The 19055-nt window shown below is 30.4% G+C and overlaps 2 protein-coding genes across 2 annotated transcripts; both read left to right on the top strand.

Moving 5' to 3' along the window:
- The first annotated feature begins 1386 nt into the window (after positions 1-1386).
- LOC139824854 (insulin-degrading enzyme-like) lies at positions 1387-3242 on the top strand. Its single transcript, XM_071797408.1, has 2 exons — positions 1387-1564; positions 2725-3242. Exons 1-2 carry the CDS (start codon positions 1387-1389, stop codon positions 3240-3242), a joined length of 696 nt encoding a protein of 231 aa, XP_071653509.1.
- A 2014-nt stretch (positions 3243-5256) lies between these two features.
- Positions 5257-14802, top strand: LOC139824855 (insulin-degrading enzyme-like). Its single transcript, XM_071797409.1, has 11 exons — positions 5257-5450; positions 8473-8724; positions 8842-9234; positions 9828-9937; positions 10332-10470; positions 10658-10762; positions 10833-10944; positions 11016-11252; positions 13571-13872; positions 14045-14251; positions 14422-14802. Exons 1-11 carry the CDS (start codon positions 5274-5276, stop codon positions 14653-14655), a joined length of 2268 nt encoding a protein of 755 aa, XP_071653510.1. The 5' UTR covers positions 5257-5273; the 3' UTR covers positions 14656-14802.
- Positions 14803-19055: the final 4253 nt, after the last annotated feature.

Raw genomic sequence — 19055 nt, 5'->3', positions numbered from 1 at the left:
TATTCAATGTTTTATGTAACATTAATATTATTGATATCTTATTTTATGACTCATTGTCAGAAATTTTCTGAAAAAAAAAACTGTTTAAAATTAAACCTTTTTTCTTTATGCCATTTAATGAAAATCTCGCCTTAAAATATTGATCGTTTTTCCTACAAATTTGCATGGTTTCCGCGACGTTAAACGGCGTAAATAATATTCTAAAATCCAACAGCTTAATTTCGCTTCGGAAATAGACGGCATATTTCCCCAAAAAAAGAAAAACAATGCCTCGTTTTTGCCTGTGTCATGCAGACTCACTATACTTGGTCTCGAGGACTCAGTGCGAGGTACACACTAGGGGCAAAGCAAAGGGTCGGTATACAACAACAGCTGATCGGTTGTCGACTCCGAGATCAGCTAAGTTGTTAACACTTGGAAAATTAACTGATATCTCAGGCTGTCGACAACAGATTGGCTCGGTGAATTTCTTGGCTCGTTGTTAGAGATTCGAGGTTTGAGAAGCTTGCGAAATTTGCGACAATAAAACTCCGGACCTTCGCGCGCGGGCTCGCACTCAATCTTTAGTTGCAACAGTGTGTGATTTTATTGCGTTCCGAAGAAGATTACGTGTCTTTTCGTTCGCTCGGTAATTTTCAAAAGAGGCTTTAGCGACTCGCCAAGTCTAGATATTATCACAAGTTTAAAGTCCGCGATTCGTGGAATCGAACATTATTCCATCGTTCGCGGAAGCGCGATTGCTTTCCGCCGCTCGCTTGTTAACCCGAGAACGGGTACTTAATTTTTTGGGGGAAAAACGGTTACCTGGTGCTTGGGGCTACTTTTATACACCCCAATTAACCTCATTATTAATTATATATTGCATATTTTTTATTGCTCTATAATTTAGCAGCATTTGAAGACAATACGTATACAGATTTATTCAATATTTTTCGTAAAAAGTAAAGGAAAAGCAAATAAATATTTAAAAAACGAAAGCAGCACATATAAATTACTGTGACGTGAGCTTCATTTTTTGACACTTGGTTAATTGTTTAAGTAGCTCCAGCGCCCGCGCGCGCGCGTTCTTGGGTTGATTAACTTGTACATATTCTGTAAATAAATATTTATTTTGAGACTATGTAAATACAACTTTTAGACGATTATAATCTATAATTTCCGCATTCACGGTGAATCTCGAAGGTCTCTTTTCCTTTTTTTCGCTCGAGCACAGATCTTCGACTATTGTGCGAATAATCCTTAAGAAGTTATAATTTTTTTTTGTTACAATATTTTTCAGCATCGTTGTTGTATAGATTGACAATTTCATATATTCCTGAAGTTTTTATTTGTATTTTTTTGACGTTTAGAAATAATATTTTCGAGTCTGCGGCACTGGTGATCAACATGTCACCCTGTGTGACTGTGAAGAATCCTTATGTGAAGGCGCAATTCGATAACATAAAACGTGCACATAATGACCATAAATCGTACAGAGGCTTAGTACTTGAAAATAAAATGAAAATTCTTTTAATAAGCGATCCAACAACTGACATCAGTATTGCTGCAATGGACGTTAATATCGGTAATTACATGTATATTATTTCTGTATTTTATGCATTAACTTGATGTTTCTAGCAATACTTATCTATATGAACTTTCTTATGAAATCATACTGTGCATAAATTATAAATTGTCACAAAGTATATATAGTCAAAAAATAAATAACAATTTTATTAGTCTAATATACGAGTATTTAATATACTTTAATGTTTAGGTCTTTGTAATTTGATCTGTAATTTGCTTAATAACATTATATATTTGCTGTATACCTATAAATTTAATGTTTTAATCAGTTTATATATTCTCCTTCTTCTGAGTCATTCGACATTATTAATATTGTTTACATTTTCTTGTGGATAGATTTAGTTATATTTTTTAATTTCGCATATATATATATATATATATATATATATATATATAAAAATAATTTTTGAAATTGACAATACGGAACATTAATTATCCCTTTCGGTACGGAGAGTGACTATATAGTCACTGTCCACTATACTGCTCACTGCAGTCGAGCAACTTGAAATGTTAACTTGAAAAATGCTTCTGTTAATATATTTTTTAAATTGTTCTTGTTATTGAGTTTTATTACATATAATATTTGAACGAGAATATTCGAGTACCTAGCTCTGTCGACCGAATCGCGTATATCGGCGGATCGACGCTTCGACCACTGGAGGACCGTTCGCGTCCCGGTCGCTCCGTATCGAAAGGGTTAATAGAAACATATTAATCTTTGATTTTATATATATATATATATATATATATATATATATCTTTCTCTCTCTCTTTCTATATATATATATATATATATATATATATAAAATCAAAGATTAATATGTTTCTATTAACCCTTTCGATACGGAGCGACCGGGACGCGAACGGTCCTCCAGTGGTCGAAGCGTCGATCCGCCGATATACGCGATTCGGTCGACAGAGCTGGGTACTCGAATATTCTCGTTCAAATATTATATGTAATAAAACTCAATAACAAGAACAATTTAAAAAATATATTAACAGAAGCATTTTTCAAGTTAACATTTCAAGTTGCTCCGCGCCTGCAGTGAGCAGTATAGTGGACAGTGACTATAGTCACTCTCCGTACCGAAATGGGTAATTAATGTTCCGTATTGTCAATTTCAAAAATTATTTATTTAGAGATAAAATATGTTACAGGCTACAATTGCGATACCCGGCCCCTACATGGATTAGCGCACCTTTGCGAGCATATGCTCCATAGGGGTTCGGAAAAGTATCGTGCACCGGATGACTTTGAAAAGTACGTGTCGCAGTTTGGCGGTAAAAGAAATTCGGAGACACGCTCAAACTGTACTAGTTATTATTTCAATATACATCCGGATAATTTGGATGAAGGTTTAGACAAATTTGCGCAGTTTTTCATAGCGCCTCTTTTTGACGAGACTTTGATAGAGAAAGAAATAAACGCCATAGATTTAGAATACAAGGAAAAGTTAGAGAAAGATGAATTTCGATTCATGGGATTAGAGAAATTATCTATAAAACCGGATCATCCGTATTCAAAATTCGGCATGGGCAATAAAGAGACGTTAGACGCAACACCGAAGAAATTGGGAATTAACGTTAGAACTGAACTAAAGAAGTTTTATGACAATTATTATTCTGCACATATTATGTCGCTGTGTATTCTTGGTAAAGGTATGGCAATAATTTAGAACATAAATGCTTTTTACACTGTTATATATAAAAATATTTTAGTTTTGGAAATATTAAATAAAAAAGAGTTGCCGAATGCGCGTACCACTTAAGTTATTTTTTATTATATTTCCCATTTGATAATGATTTGTACGCAAACAAACGTCAGAAATTATAGCTTGATGTTTCAGACACTTATTATCATATGTTTGGCCTTTCACTAATAATAAATTAATTTGTTATAAGTCTTTTCGTAACTGTCGTAACATGCTGCAAAAAGTACGATTTAGGCAACCAGTCGCCTAAATAGTATCTGTGGGTCTTTTAAATCATATCCTCCTTAAAAGTATCGAATTTATAAATAAAAATAATTAAAAATATAAAACTAATGAAAGAAATAACTAACTTTTACTTATTTTACTAATAATTTCACAAAAAAGATTGCGCACTTAATAATTAATAAATCACAATAATGAAAAGATAAAGACGTCACTGTCGTGTTAATATAATTTAAATTATGTCACGTAACATAGAGATGCGTGCCCATGAGTATACAGCACAATTTCGTAGATTGTTTCGGCACGATATAAGAAATTTTATGATACAATTTAGAAAACTTGGTAGATTTTATAAAAATATCGATTTAATCATTATAATAAATTGCAAATATACATGTGCAAAGGACGTAAAATATTTGACTAAACTTTCTTTTATAAGAATGTAACAATTGATAATAAAATTGTATAATTACATTATAATTAGCTATATAAATTGATCAAAAATTTACGTCAGTTGTGTGTGAAATTTTTAAATGTTTTTTGCACGCGCACACACACACACACACACACACACACACACACACAAAACAAGATGTAATCTGTGCACTGAATGTTAAATTTTTGTCTATATTACTTATTTCTCATTTATTACACATTTTTGTTACTAAATGTTGTTTATATTAAGTAATAATATAATAAAATATTGATAAAATACGATTTAAACGACCGGTACGCATTCGGTAACTCTCCCCTACTAAATAATAATAAATACAATTTTTATAATTAATGAGTTAATGCACATTTTATTATCGGTTATTGTATTAAACATTATATTATTTTATCTTCAAGAGAGAATGTTCAAGATAGAATCTTATCAGTACATACATAAGTAATAAGAATAACATGTGGAAATATTGTTCTTCATAAAATTGCTACATAAAATTTTAATTGTTTTCTAAATTCGTTTTAACCAGTATATTATTATTATTATAATGAATATTTTTAACCCTTCGGGGCCACACCTCTCTTTTTAATACGCCCCAGCCATCCTGGGGTAATCGCCACTCAGACGGATTCAAAGTCTCATATAATTCCAATTAATGTGCACGTAAGAATTCGTGTTGTTCAAAAATATGTATGATGCAGAACCCGAAATGTGCTCCAAATTTTTTATTAAAAAATCGAAAAAAATAATTGGCGAAACGACATTTTTAATTTAAAAATTTGTATTTTTTTTTAAATTCAATATTAAGTAGCGCTTATTTGTAAAATTATGTAAAATGTGTTATTTTAAGAAAAAAAAAGTTTTATACGGGCGTTCCAAAAAACAATTACTTTAAGAATCGAAGTTGAGATTTTGGGTACGTAAAGCAAACGCGTATTTTCACATTTTAATTTATGTACTCCTAATTAAAAGTAAACTAAAGTGTATTTTTATTAACAAATATTACATAAATATATCAGAAAAAGTACTAATTGTAAGATAAAAAATCAAAAATTAAAAATATCGGGTTCTGAAGTTTGGTCGGGGTGGCCGCCACTTCGTGTGGCCTCAAAAGGTTAAAAAAAAGGTTCGATCAAAATGTGAAAAAACTAATTGTAACATAAAGTAAAATATATTTTCAATTTTTAATAATATTTGTCTTTTTGAAAAAAAAATATACCTTTTGCCATAAACAGATACCTATAATAAATTTTGTTACATATTTATGTAGCGTACGTTACATCAACAAATAAATTTTTTGTTTAGAAACTTTAAAGGATCTCGAAAATATGGTGGTAGAACGCTTTGGTAATGTACAAAAAAAAAAGAAATTTGAACTTAATACGTATAAAAAAAATCCATTCGAAGATCGGAACTTTATGTGGCGCTACGTTTCGATTGAAAATGTCTACCAGTTACGTATTTCGTTTCCTTTACCTGAAAAGCTGACGTATAAACACCGGATGGTAATATAATATACTTTTTCTTTGGCTTTGATGCTTTATACAATTTATAGGAATATTTCATCTTGGTTCTTTTAAATATAATTATGGTAATTATATAGAAAGATAGACACTTTCCGATTTCAATAATTTTGAAATATATTATCAAAGTCATTAGCTTATTAACGAAGTAACGAGTGACCGCAACAAATATAATGTATATTTAAAAAGTTTTAGTCGATGGTCATTGTTCATCCAAAAGTTATTAACAAAAAAGTTTTGAAAATGTAACAGTTGTTTTCAGCAATGAAGGACATAATTTGCTAATATAATATGTATAACGAAATAACACATGTATAAGTAGAAGCTCTGCCCCGCCCCCCGCTCCACATCTCAGATTTTCTTTGTAGCACACATATCATTAACGCAAAATGGTTCCACATGGGTCTCCAACTTTCCACGCGAAGCGTGGCCCATGCGCGTTTCTGATGCGCATAAGGATAAAAAAAGATAAAAATATAAGCCTCAGCAAAGTGTAAATTTATTTTTAAATGTATTTAGTGTCAGAAAATTACGTTCGCTACTCATAAATTTGTGTTGTTAATAAATTTTTAATAAACATCGCTAGTTAAAACCTTATTAAAGATTGCTGAAGCTAATGACCAATATATCTCAAAATTATTGAAATCGAAAAGTGGCCCCTATCTCTGCATAATTACCATTATCATACAAAGTGTCCCAAGTTTTTTTAGACAAACTTTAATAAAATGTTCTATGAACAGAAATATAAGGAAAAATGTTATATAAACGTAGGTCCTAGAATGCTTTATTACAAAGTTATAGCAAAAATTAAAATTTCGTATGAAAGAAGTGACACGTCGTACATAAATGTTACGCCGTTAGATAAGGTGGTAATTATTTAGCTTAGGGGAGAATCTCCTGCGATCTTGACCTTAATATATATATAATAGAGAACTACATTCACAAAAGGCAAATGTTTTCAATTTTCGTAACAACCCTATGTACTGTTCGAGAAACAGCTTTTTAATGACCCTGTCGTTAAAATTCAACTGTAATGTATGGATGGGCATATACAACGATATGCTATAATTGACCTTTTTGAAGTCTATTTCTTGTCAAAACGTTTAAATGCACATTCTTTTTTTTTAACTTTTTCAGCAACGATTTAACGATTGCTTTCAAAGATATACCTTTACTATCTCGCTAACACATATTGGGTACAGTTAAATGGATGTATATCTTGTGTTGGTATGGGCAGGCGGCACTTTATGATGCAAACTTTAAAGTTAAATTGTTTCTTACATATATATTTCATATTTTTGCTATAACTTTGTAATAAAGCATTTCAGGACCTAATGTTTATATAACCTAATGTTTATATAACATTTTTTTCTTATTTCTGCCTAAAGAACATGCTACTAAAGTTTGTCTGCAAAAAATTGAGACATCTTGTATATATTAATTCATTTAAGGACGTTCTCCGGTCCTTATACTAGAGAAAATCGATTTTCTTAGGATTTTCTTGAAACTGTGAATATACGTTAATTTAGGTGTGCTTTATGCGTGGTATAAATTTCAGTACCTCTCCCGGGATAAAAAATAAAGATACTGAGTCTCAAAGTTTCGAAAAAAAAAAATTTAAAATTTAATTTTTTTTAGTTTTGGCATTTTTTCCTTATAGAACTCGACAGGAGGAGCAACTTTGGTCCTCTTGGCCAACCTCGTATCTCTTACCGTTTGGCCTGGAAAACCTTTTCATTAGTAAAAGTTGAAACTTTGAGGCTCAGTTTCTTTATTTTTTATCCCGGAAGAGGTACTGAAATTTATACCACGCATAAAGCACACCTAAATTAACGTATATTCACAGTTTCAAGAAAATCCTAAAAAAATTGATTTTCTCTAGTATAAGGACCGGAGAACGTCCTTAATACATATTATGTATAGGGAAGACCGGGGCACCATATAAATTCAAATTCTAAAAAGTACTTTTAAACATAAAATTTTTTGTCTCTTTTTTTAAATAATTAAAGCATTCTGGACATTTTAAAATTTATTTAGTGTATTTGGCAAATATTGATTAGTTTTTGAGAAAAATATTAAAACACATTTTTTGAGAAATGACCCAAGGTATCCCCATACCCGGGGCACCATGAATCTATCAATGATGCACTATAAATCACACACAAAAACTAGGTTTATTTATTCAAGAAATAACGAAATGTTACAAAAGTTGAAAAAAATTTATTTTATACGTTTTCTTATGACACTGTTCAGGATTGGGCAGGACAAACAGGATATCAAAACCCACTACTGAAATATCATCTTTTTTTCTTTTTTTTATAGAAAAACTAACTTCTGACATGTTTTCTTCAATCAAAAATAACATATGTCATCAATCTACCATCAACCTATCTATCTATTATCAACCTTATATAGTGGCGTGTGTGACCCATGGTGCTCCGAATGCACTTAAGGGGGAAAACCGGCCGTCACAGTGGTTTCCCCCTTTAATATAGAAAACGGTGAAACGTAATAAGAAAAATAAATGATATATGATTATCTGTAGTGTAGTAAAATGACAAAAGATGATAGAAAGTTACACCTAATTTTTAGTACGTGTATATTTTACTACAAAAACAATACTAAAACATTTCTAAATGGTTAAAAAGAAATTTACGCATCACAAAAATCATTTATGTCATGTACGTCTCGAGACTACGGACTTTGATGACTGCCATCTAGATACGAAATATGAGCAACGAAATAACTGTCACATGATACTAACTGAATCAATCTAAACATATTCTGGATTACCCTAAACAGTCAATGACCCATGGTACCCCGTGGCTCATGGTGCCCCAGTCTTCCTTATACAATATACAGTTGCATTGTAAAACTTTATTATATATATGTACATACACACAATTTTCTCTCTGTCTCCATTTCTTTCTTTCTCCTTTTCTCTGTCTCGTCGCATAATTGATTACACGCATTTTAATTAAAGCTTATGTTTATGTTAACATAGCCTCTCGAATACATTGAGCATTTATTTAAACACGAATACAAAGGTTCATTATCATCGGTTTTAAAAGCTGGGGATTGGTGTAGCGGCGTAAATGCGGAATATGATCTTGTGGACACAAACATAAATTTTTTTAAAATTACATTTTATTTAACTGGGAAAGGTATTAAACATGTGGGAAATATTGTTAAATTAATGTTCCAATATATCGATATGCTGAAGAATACAACAGGATTGATGAAATGGATCTACGATGTAATAAGTAAAAAATAATATAATATTTTGTAGAATGCTCGGCAGATTGTAGGATTGCAATTTGCTGAACACTTTGTACTTTAATATCGAAGTTATATGGAAATTTTACATTTATAGGAATTTCTACATATTCAAAATACGTATAATAGATATAAGGAAATACACCGTTTGTCGACTGATGACATATGTAAAACAGCCCGTCTGCTGCACAAGTGTCCCATGAAAAAAATCATTTTGATGCCACTTAAGCGAACGGCTTTGGTTAATGATATACTGAATTGTTTTACGCCAAACAAGATTTCATATTACATTGCCGCACAAGAGTACAATGCAGAGTCAGATAATGAAACCGTGGAATGGTATGGCGTTAAATATAAGAAATTGGAGATACCCAAAAAAACAATAAATGGCTGGAAGAGCGCTAAATATAACGTGGGCACGAAACTGAAATTGCCCCCTAAAAAGGAAGTACCCACCAAGTTTCACATCAAGGCAGATTATAACCAATTTGTAAGTAAAATTATCATTTTTTGCAATATTAATCCGCAACACCAAATCGTGATACTAACAATAAGCAAAATCTTGATTAAAATGTAATGGTGCGTCTCCACCTGAGAGTAAGAACTCTCGAGAGCAAAAAGAAAGAGAGAGAGAGAGATACTCTCGGGAGTCTCTTTCTCTTTTCTCTTTTTGCTCTCGAGAGTTCTTACTCGCAGGTGGACACGCACCCTAAGATGTAATGTAGTTTAATAAATTCTATTCTTACGCATATTTTTTATATAATAAAAATAATCATAATGTACTATTAAAAAAAATATATAGTATATGTATAATATATATATATATATATATATATATATATATATATATATATATATATATATATATATATCTGCATTAACTTTATAAAAATAAAGGCTGAGATTTAAAGATTAATTTACATAACGTAGAGTCAAGAGACTGTAATACAAGTAAGAAAATTGTAATGCAAAGAATGCTTTATACGTTCACTTTTGCACACGGAGTTGTTCATTGCCCTAATAAACCACCAATTTTGATGTCATTTGTATCTTCTACACATATTAACAAGTGAAACTTTATAGGTAGAAAAGTTTCCTGTACCTGTAATGGATACATCGTTTGTAAGAGTTTGGCATAAACAGGATAATGAATTTCGTGTGCCGAAAGCGACGATGATCTTCCACTTTGTTAGGTATGAGATAAGTGTTGTAAAAAAAAGTCATTGTTGTTCTAATCAAACATAAAATACTGAGATAATTATAAATCAGAATTTAAGATATTCTAGCAATTTATACAAATTGCAATTTATTTAATTATTATAATAATGAGATTAATATACATATATGTATATTAATATATACGTGCTAAATAAAATTAAAGTAATAAATTGATTATCTATGAAATGTTATTACTACTAAAATAAATCTAAATTTGTACATTTTTATATCTCCGAATGTTGTTATTTCAAAATACCTCCTTAGTTGAGGAATATAAATTAAAATGGTGCTATAATCTCTTCTCATGTAATAGACAGAAAATGTTTTTTTATAATGACAAATAACGTTTGTGTTGTTGTTAATATATAGTCCATTCGCCTACACAAATCCTCTCAATTCCATGTTGACTGATTTGTTTGCTGGACTACTTCAAGAGTCCCTTAATGAATATATAGCTAAATTAGCTGGTTTAGAATTGGAAATTACTAGTACGATATATGGAATAAAAGTAAGTATATATATAATAACATTAATAAAATATTGTATATTATTTAAATAAATTTATTTGAATAAATTATTATTCAACTTGTTAATATTATTAGTAATGCTTAAGCGTATGCTTCTTTATGTACGTCAAATATTACTTATTTAGGATTCAAATTTAATTTCTTATTAATAATTATTATTATTTGTAGATAAGAATAGATGGTTACGACGAAATGCAATATGTTCTGTTAAAAGAAACCTTGGAGCAAATGATCAACATTGATCCGGAGTCCTTTACAATTCCAAAATCATATGTATGTATAATTAATGTAGTCAATTTCATTAATTTAATTGAACATCAAATTTATCTGGAATGGCTTACAGAAAAACAAATACAGAAGATTCAGTGATATGTATTCTAACACAAACCATTACCTTGAAATGCTGTTGTCAGAACGACATTGGTCTAACGATAAATTAGAAAAATCTATGACTCGTAAGTGTAAAAAAATATTAATATTTTTCTGTTTAAAATCATTTTTTTTGTTTCTTCAAAATTGGTTTTAGTCCTTAAATCGCCAACATCGACTGAAGCACTTATAAATGCCAAAAGATTCGAGCTTTTTGTACAAAAGTTATTCAGCAAAATGCATGTAGAGTGCTTAATATATGGTAACGTGACTAAAAATGAAGCTAGAGATATAGGTGAACTAATTGAGTCAATGTTGCGAACTAAAAAGCCTCTCATAGCACCCTTGTTGCAAAAGCAATTTGTATTGTATCGTGGATTTAAACTAGAAGATGGTAAGCTCGACATGACCGAATCTTATTCATGATAATTTAAAAGGATTTATATGCTTAAAGAATTTCAGTTTATATTATGAAACATTTCAATATAAATATTTTATTGTTTCTTCTAATGATTTTGCTGCCATTAGAATTATTATGTTGATAAAGAAAAAAAAATAAAAAACAAATTTATTTCAATCTATATAGAAAATAGATATTTAAAAATATAAGAAAAAAAATTTATTATAGGGTGCGTTCGGAAAAACGCTATTAGTGCTATTTGCTTATTTTATCCTTGTTTTACACCTGATGAGCGATAAAGATAGAATGATGCAATAGCGCTAATAGCGCGCTTCCCGAACGCAGCCATAATACGTCTTTATTTCAGCTATACGCCAAAGGACTACAACCGCTCTAAAGCTGTTTCCATTACTGTCCCTACAGTAGACTCACGCTCCTTCCTAACTTATCTCTTCCTCTTTTTTCTTTTCCTTTATCCTATCTTTTTTTTATAGCATTCCTCTCTCCTTTTCCATAATCTATTTAACACCTTTCCTTTTTCCATTCTAAATTTGTCATCGCATATGTTCACTTATCTCTTTGTTATTCCTACCTATATTCTCAAACCACATACTTGTGATATAGCACTCGCTTATATAATGCTCTAAGTTATCTCTACCTGTCTTGCAGAATCTACACTTCGTATCTTCTTCGTCCAGCTAATATTTATTTGTGTCCTCTAAATTGCCGCACCTTAATTTTACCATTGCTCTAATCTCATCTCCTGTTTTTACTTTATCTAAGTTTGCTTTTAATAAATAACTAGGTGTTTTGTTTCTCGCCTCTTTGTACCTTGTATTATACCTTGCCTCTGCTATTTTACTGTTTATTATTTGCCCTTGAATGTCCTGTTCTTTTATTCTTATTAAGCCTTCAGTATTTTTACCTTTATTATTTAATTCTTTTATTACATCAGAGCTCCAACCATTATTATTATAAAATCTTTCTTGTTCCAAATTATATAAATCCTTTTTATTTTTATCCATTATGTCCTTTTCATCTCAACATGCCTTTACTAAATTTCCGCCTTTTTTTTTCTCTGCCTCTTTTCTCGTACCTCATGGCTCTTATACCCCAACAAATTTTTAGTTTCTCTAATCCTAGTTCCCTTAGTATTACATACCTCGGTGTGCAAAAATCTAGTCTAAATACCCATCTTACATAATCCAACATAACTTTTTCCAACTCCTTTTTTTCACTCCACCCTCATACCTCTGCTCCGTATTCCATTACACTTTTCACTAGGTACTTAAAAAGCGTCCATCTCCTATTAAGATCATCTTTGCATAATCTTTCTCCTAAACCCCATACCCTATTTGCAGCGATCCTTCCTTTCCTTTTCAGTTCTTTTATATGATCGACATAATTATTTTTTCTATTAAACGTGAATCCCAGATATTTGAACATTTCTACTTCCTCTATCGCTATTACTTTATCGTCCCATTTCCATGTCTTCCTGCCTTTTTTATCTTTACTATTAAATACCAACACTTTAGTTTTTTCTGTACTTAATTCTAGTGTCCTTTCTTTTAAAAATCTTTTTAACATGCTCATCATATCTAGTAAAGCCTCTCTATTCTTCGCTACCAAAACCATATCATCCGCGTATGCTAATGACCACACTCTCACTCCTCCTAGCTCTACCCCTCCTATGCCACGCTTTTCTAAAGCTTTATCAATGTCCGCAATGTATATATTGAACAGGGCGGGACTCATCACACAGCCCTGCCTTACCCCTTTCTTCGTCTTGAAGCACCTTGTGAACCCATCCTTCGTCCCTATTGTCACCTCCGTCTCTTTGTAAATTTCTTTTATCTTGTTTATTAAACTGCGTTCCACCCCTTTCTCTTCCATTATCTTCCATAGTATTCCTCTGTTTACGTTGTCGAATGCTGCCTTCAGATCCACAAATATTGCGAAAATCTTGTCTTTCCCAATTGCCATGCCTTTCTCCCTCTCCCTTTGCGCAATATGGTTCAAGATAAATATGTTGTCCATCGTAAACCTCCCTTTCCTAAAGCCGGCTTGGCTGTCAGGTATCATTCCTTTCTTCTCCATTGTTTCCTCCAATCTGTTCTTTAGTATTTCCGCATATAACTTGTATGCAGTGCACAGCAGAGAGATCCCTCGATAAAAAAAATATTTATTATTAATGTTATTTTATCAGGATTACAATTTGTTTCAGAAATTTAACATTAGCTTTTTAGTAAATTAATATTTTTTATATGACATAGTACGTAAAATGTTGTGTATTGATGTATAATTTATTGTAGGTTGCCACGTTCTATTTGAAAAAGTAAGTGAAAAGCTCGAGCTACCTAGTACCATAGTGTACTACGCAACTGGTCTACGATCACCGAAGTCAAATGTGCTTTTACTGCTCTTAAATCAAATTATTGATCATCAGATTTTCAAAGCCTTCAGGATCGATGAGTCTTTAACCTATACACCATTTAGTGATATATGTACAACGATAAACGGAACGCAATATTTTACCGTCGCTGTACAAAATGTCGAAAACCAAAACCCGAATAATGTCGAAGAACAAATCGACAAATTTATGAAGACTATGCTTGTAAGTATAATAAGATATTATACAACAACATGCCTTTCTTTAAATTTCTCACACAATATTCTGATATTATGATCATATTAAAAAATATATTATTCCAATTATTAATGTGACGTAGTAATTAGAGTATGTCCCTATTAAAATATTTATTAATCTCACTGTAACAACATTTCAGGATCACATATCTAATATGCCAAAAGAAGAATTTAAAAAAGTAAAAACAGGTCTAAGAGCACTTTTCACGTCACCCAACACGATATCTAGTCAAGGCTCTTTATATTGGAAAGAAATTGAAAGCCAAGAATATTATTTCAATCGAGTAGATATTGAACTACAGAACTTAAATGCAATAACACAGCAAGATTTAAGGGACTTCTTTGAGGTAACTACTTATTTTTATATGCGGGCTATATCATTCAACTAAAAAAACAAGATTTTATAAAGAAAAACAAATGGAAAATATAAATCTTTTTATATAACGTACAATTTTTGAGAGAAGTGATTTTGATAGATAATAAATTAATTATATTTTTTAAACATAATCTCCATTAGGAAAATATATTTAGCAATTTGACTCGACGTAAGTTGTCGGTACATGTGATGCCTACGGCTATGGCAAAAGAAATGAATTTGTCTAATACATCTGGAAAAATTACCGTTAAGTCACGTAATAACAAAATAAAGGAATTTAACGATATATTGTCATTTAAGCTAAGTCAAAGTTTATATCCTTTACTAGAACCCCTAGAACTGCGCGATCGACAAAAATTTGGTGAGAAAGGGTAAGATTCTCTTCTAAGATGTAAGAAGAAATGATACAATAATAGTTTTGGTTTGTTATCATATGTATTTCGTTATTTCTTCAAAGAGAAGCTAGCTTTTAATTCTTTCGCTTTCTTTCTCTCTCTTTTAGTATTACGATATTTTTCTGTATCAAATCTTGTTCACGCATAAAATAGTAAAATAATTATCTGCTTTCTATGAAACTGAAACCATTGTATATTAGATATTTTAGATAAGTAAATAATAATGTATAATTTAAACATATTATTAAATACCGCGTGATACATGCAGAAAGTCATTTTTGTAAACTATGTCATCGTTCGTTATATCATTATCTTTATTTTATCTTCGTTGTATTAATATTTTCGAATCTATTATGTTTCTATGAAATGTTATAATTTAACCATTTGATGTCATATAACTCTTAAATTGCGCAATAAAGACATTTTGCGATATCAAATAACCTTATTAATAACTTTATTTACATTTGCGATAGCCAGAGAAAATACAATCCTCAAAAATGTAATAAAATTGTGCTACGTCCCTCATATTTGAACAAATACATAAGTTATTAACGTATGTATACGATTATATAATACCTCTCTTTATTAATTATACATTACACTATTATCGGATTTAAATTGTCATTCTATATGTGAAGGTATTCTATATATTCTTATACAAAATAAAAAATGTGCACGATAAAAATCGCTAGCCATAATAAGGCTACGCAATCGATTCTCGTGTAAAAAAAGTGAATTATCATCCTCCAGTTAGGGCTGTCAAAGTTCTACACTAATCGAAATAGAGAGGAGGAGGGAAAGAAAAAAGGGAAAAGAGAGGAAGGAATACAGAGCACAGTCTGACGTAGGTGATTTTATTAAAAATACATGCGTTTGAAAACTATACTGTCGAAACCGGACTTGCTAGACAAGAGTTTAAGCTGTCAACCTTCTTGTTTCTATATTATATGTTACATATCTTATCTATTTCTGTATTTTCAAACAGAACTGTATTTCAGTACAGCATGTAATTAGTGCAAAATATTATTTCTTTCCATTTAAATTTAATCTATTGCATAATTATATGTGCCATCATTAATCTCTTTCTTGAGTTATCCAAATTTACAATTTAAATTTCAAGTATTGTTTGAGAAACCGAGAACAAATGTGTCTGATTAATATTCTATTAAAAATTAATAACTATCCAACCTCATTCTTGATAAGTTCTCCCGTTCTCATTCAGAATTAGCGCGTCACTGCAGAATGAACTTGTACATATTCTGTAAATAGACATTTATTTTAAGACTGTGCAAGTACAATTTGTAGATAATTATAATCTATAATTTCCGCATTGAATTTCGTCGGTCTTCTTTTTCTTCCTTTGCTCGCGTACAAAGTCTATTGTGCAAATAAATCTTAAAAAGTTATAATTTTGTTTCAGTTACAATGTTTTTCGGCATTGTACATTGTATACTGGATTGACAATTTCATACATGCTTCGACTCTTTATTTATATTTTTTTCACGTTTAGAAATAATATTTTCGAGTCTGCGGCACTGGTAACCACCATGTCGATTCATAGTTATGTAGACGAGCAATTCGATAACATAAAACATGCAGATAATGATGATAAATTGTACAGAGGCTTAGTACTCTCTAATAAAATAAAAATTTTTTTAATAAGCAATCCATCAACTAACATCAGTACTGCTGCAATGAACGTTAATATTGGTAATTATATGTATAATATTATTTCTCTATTTTATCCATTAACTTGATGTTTCTAGCAATACTTACTTATATGAACTTTCTTATGAAATCATACTGTGCATAAATTATAAATTGTCACAAAAGAATATATCGTCAAAGGATAAATAACAATTTCATTAGTCTAATATACGTAATATACGAGTATTTAATATATAACTTTAATGTATTAACTTTGGTCTTTGTAATTTGATCTGTAATTTACTTAATAACATTATATGCTGTATACCTATAAATTCAATGTTTTGATGTGCAGTTTATGTATTCTCCTTCTTCTGAGTCATTCTACATTATTAATATTGTTTACATTTTCTTGTGGATAGATTTAGTTATATTTTGTGATTTCGCATATATATACATGTATATATATGATGAAACATTAATATGTTTCTGTTAACCCTTTCGGTACGACCGGGACGCGAACGGTACTCCAGTGGTTGAAGCGTCGATCCGCCGATATACGTGATTCGGCCGAGAGGCACTCAACGTTCAACGCCTTCAATTATTATATGTAATAAAATTCAATAACAAGAACAATTTAAAAAATGTATTAACAAAAACATTTCAAATTAACATTTTAAGTTGCTCAGCCGCAGTGAGCAGCATGTGGACAGTGACTATATAGTCACTGCTCGGCTGCAACGAGCAGTATAATGGACAGTGACTATAGTCACTTTCCGTACCAAAAAGGTCAATTAATGTTCTATATTATCAATTTCAGAAATTATTTAACTAAAGATAAAATATGTTACAGGCTACAATTGCGATCTCTATACTCTATACCTGGATTAGCGCACCTTTGCGAGCATATGTTACCTATGGGAACGAAGAAATATCGTGCACAAGATGATTACGATATGTACGTGTCGCAGTCTAACGGTCAGCAAAATGCATCGACAAGCTTAAACTCCACTAATTATTATTTCACTGCAACTCCGGATAAGTTGGAAGGAGGTTTAGATCGATTTATGGAGTTTTTCATAGCGCCTCTCTTTAACAAGGATTTGATAGAGAAAGAGATAATCAATATACATTCAGAATACAACGAAAAGTTGTCTTTAATGGAAACCGAATTAATAGTACTGGAGAAATTATCTATAAAATCGGATCATCCGTATTCAAAATTCATGGGCAATAAAGAGACGTTAGACGAAACATCGAAGAAATTGGGAATTAACGTTATAGAACTAAACTAAAGAAGTTTTATGTGAGAATTATTATTCTGCAAAAATTATGTCGCTGTGTATTCTTAGTACAGGTATGGCAATAATATATAGAACATAAATGCTTTTTACACTGTTATATACAAGAATATTTTAATTTTGGGATAAGTAAAGGACAGTTGTGTGCCAAATGCGTACTATTTAAGTTATTTTTTATTATATTTCCCATTTGATAGTGATTTGTACGCAAACAAAAGTCAGAAATTATAGCTTGATGTTTCAGACACCTATTATCATATGTTTTCAATAACAAATTAATTTGTTTTAAGTCTTTTCGTAACATGCTCCAAAAGGTACGATTTAGGCAACCGGTCGCCTAAATCGTACCTGTGGGTCTTTTAAATCATATCCTCCTTGAAAGTATCGAATTTATAAATAAAAATAATAAAAAATATAAGACTAATAAAAAAAATTTATACCTTATTTTTTTTTATTATTATTACCATATATATATAACATATAATATAAGATATATTAATTAACTTATACCTATTTTACTAATAATTTATCAATAAAGGATTAAATTCTTAATAATTAATAAATCACAATAATGAAAAGATAAGGACGTCACTGTCGTGTTAACATAATTTAAATTATGTCACGTAACGTAGCGATCCGTGCGCATGAGTATACAGCACAAATTCCTAGATTGTACCGGCACGATATATAGGAAATTTTTTTGGCACAATTTAGGAAAATTGGTAGTTTATAAAAATATTTATTTAATCATTATAATAATTGCAAATATACATATGCAAAAGACGTTAACCTTCTTTTATAAAAATGTAAAAATTGATAATAAAATTGTATGATTACATTATTATTAGCTATATAAATTGATCAAAAATTTACGTCAGTTGTATGTAAAATTTTTAAATGTTGTTAGCACGCACAAAACAAGATGTAATCTGTACTCTGAATGTCATGTTAAATTTTTGTCTACATTACTTATTTCTCATTTATTTCACATTTTTGTTACTAAATGTTGCTTATATTAAGTAATAATATAATAAAATATTGATAAGATACGATTTAAGCGACCGGTACGCATTCGGAGACTCTCCCCTACTAAATGATAATAAATAAAATTTTTTAAATTAATGAGTTAATGCACATTTTATGATCAGTTATTGTATTAAACATTATATTATCTTATCTTCAAGAAAGAATCTTCAAGACAGAATCTTATCAGTACATACATAAATAAGGAAAATATGTTAAAATATTGGTCTTCATAAAATTGCTACATAAAATTTTAATTGTTTTCTAAATTTGTTTTAACCAGTATATTATTATTATTATAATCAATATTTTTAACCCTTCGAGGCCACACCTCTCTTTTTAATACGCCCAGGCCATCCTGGGGTGGTCGCCACTCAGATGGATTCAAAGTCTCATAATTCCAATTAAT

Source organism: Temnothorax longispinosus, unplaced genomic scaffold (genome assembly GCF_030848805.1).
Source record: "Temnothorax longispinosus isolate EJ_2023e unplaced genomic scaffold, Tlon_JGU_v1 HiC_scaffold_61, whole genome shotgun sequence".
NCBI classification, from domain to species: Eukaryota; Metazoa; Arthropoda; class Insecta; order Hymenoptera; family Formicidae; genus Temnothorax; species Temnothorax longispinosus.
This window is presented reverse-complemented; position numbering and strand designations above follow the sequence as displayed.

What these genes read in the sequence shown, in the direction of transcription:
- LOC139824854 (XM_071797408.1), top strand. Translation starts at nt 1,387, where the DNA reads ATGTCACCCTGTGTGACTGTGAAGAATCCTTATGTGAAGGCGCAATTC. An exon ending in TGCAATGGACGTTAATATCG is followed by an intron (nt 1,565 to 2,724) that starts GTAATTACATGT and finishes AATATGTTACAG; the next exon opens with GCTACAATTGCGATACCCGG.
- LOC139824855 (XM_071797409.1), top strand. Translation starts at nt 5,274, where the DNA reads ATGGTGGTAGAACGCTTTGGTAATGTACAAAAAAAAAAGAAATTTGAA. An exon ending in TGATGAAATGGATCTACGAT is followed by an intron (nt 8,725 to 8,841) that starts GTAATAAGTAAA and finishes TTACATTTATAG; the next exon opens with GAATTTCTACATATTCAAAA. An exon ending in ATTAGAAAAATCTATGACTC is followed by an intron (nt 10,945 to 11,015) that starts GTAAGTGTAAAA and finishes AATTGGTTTTAG; the next exon opens with TCCTTAAATCGCCAACATCG.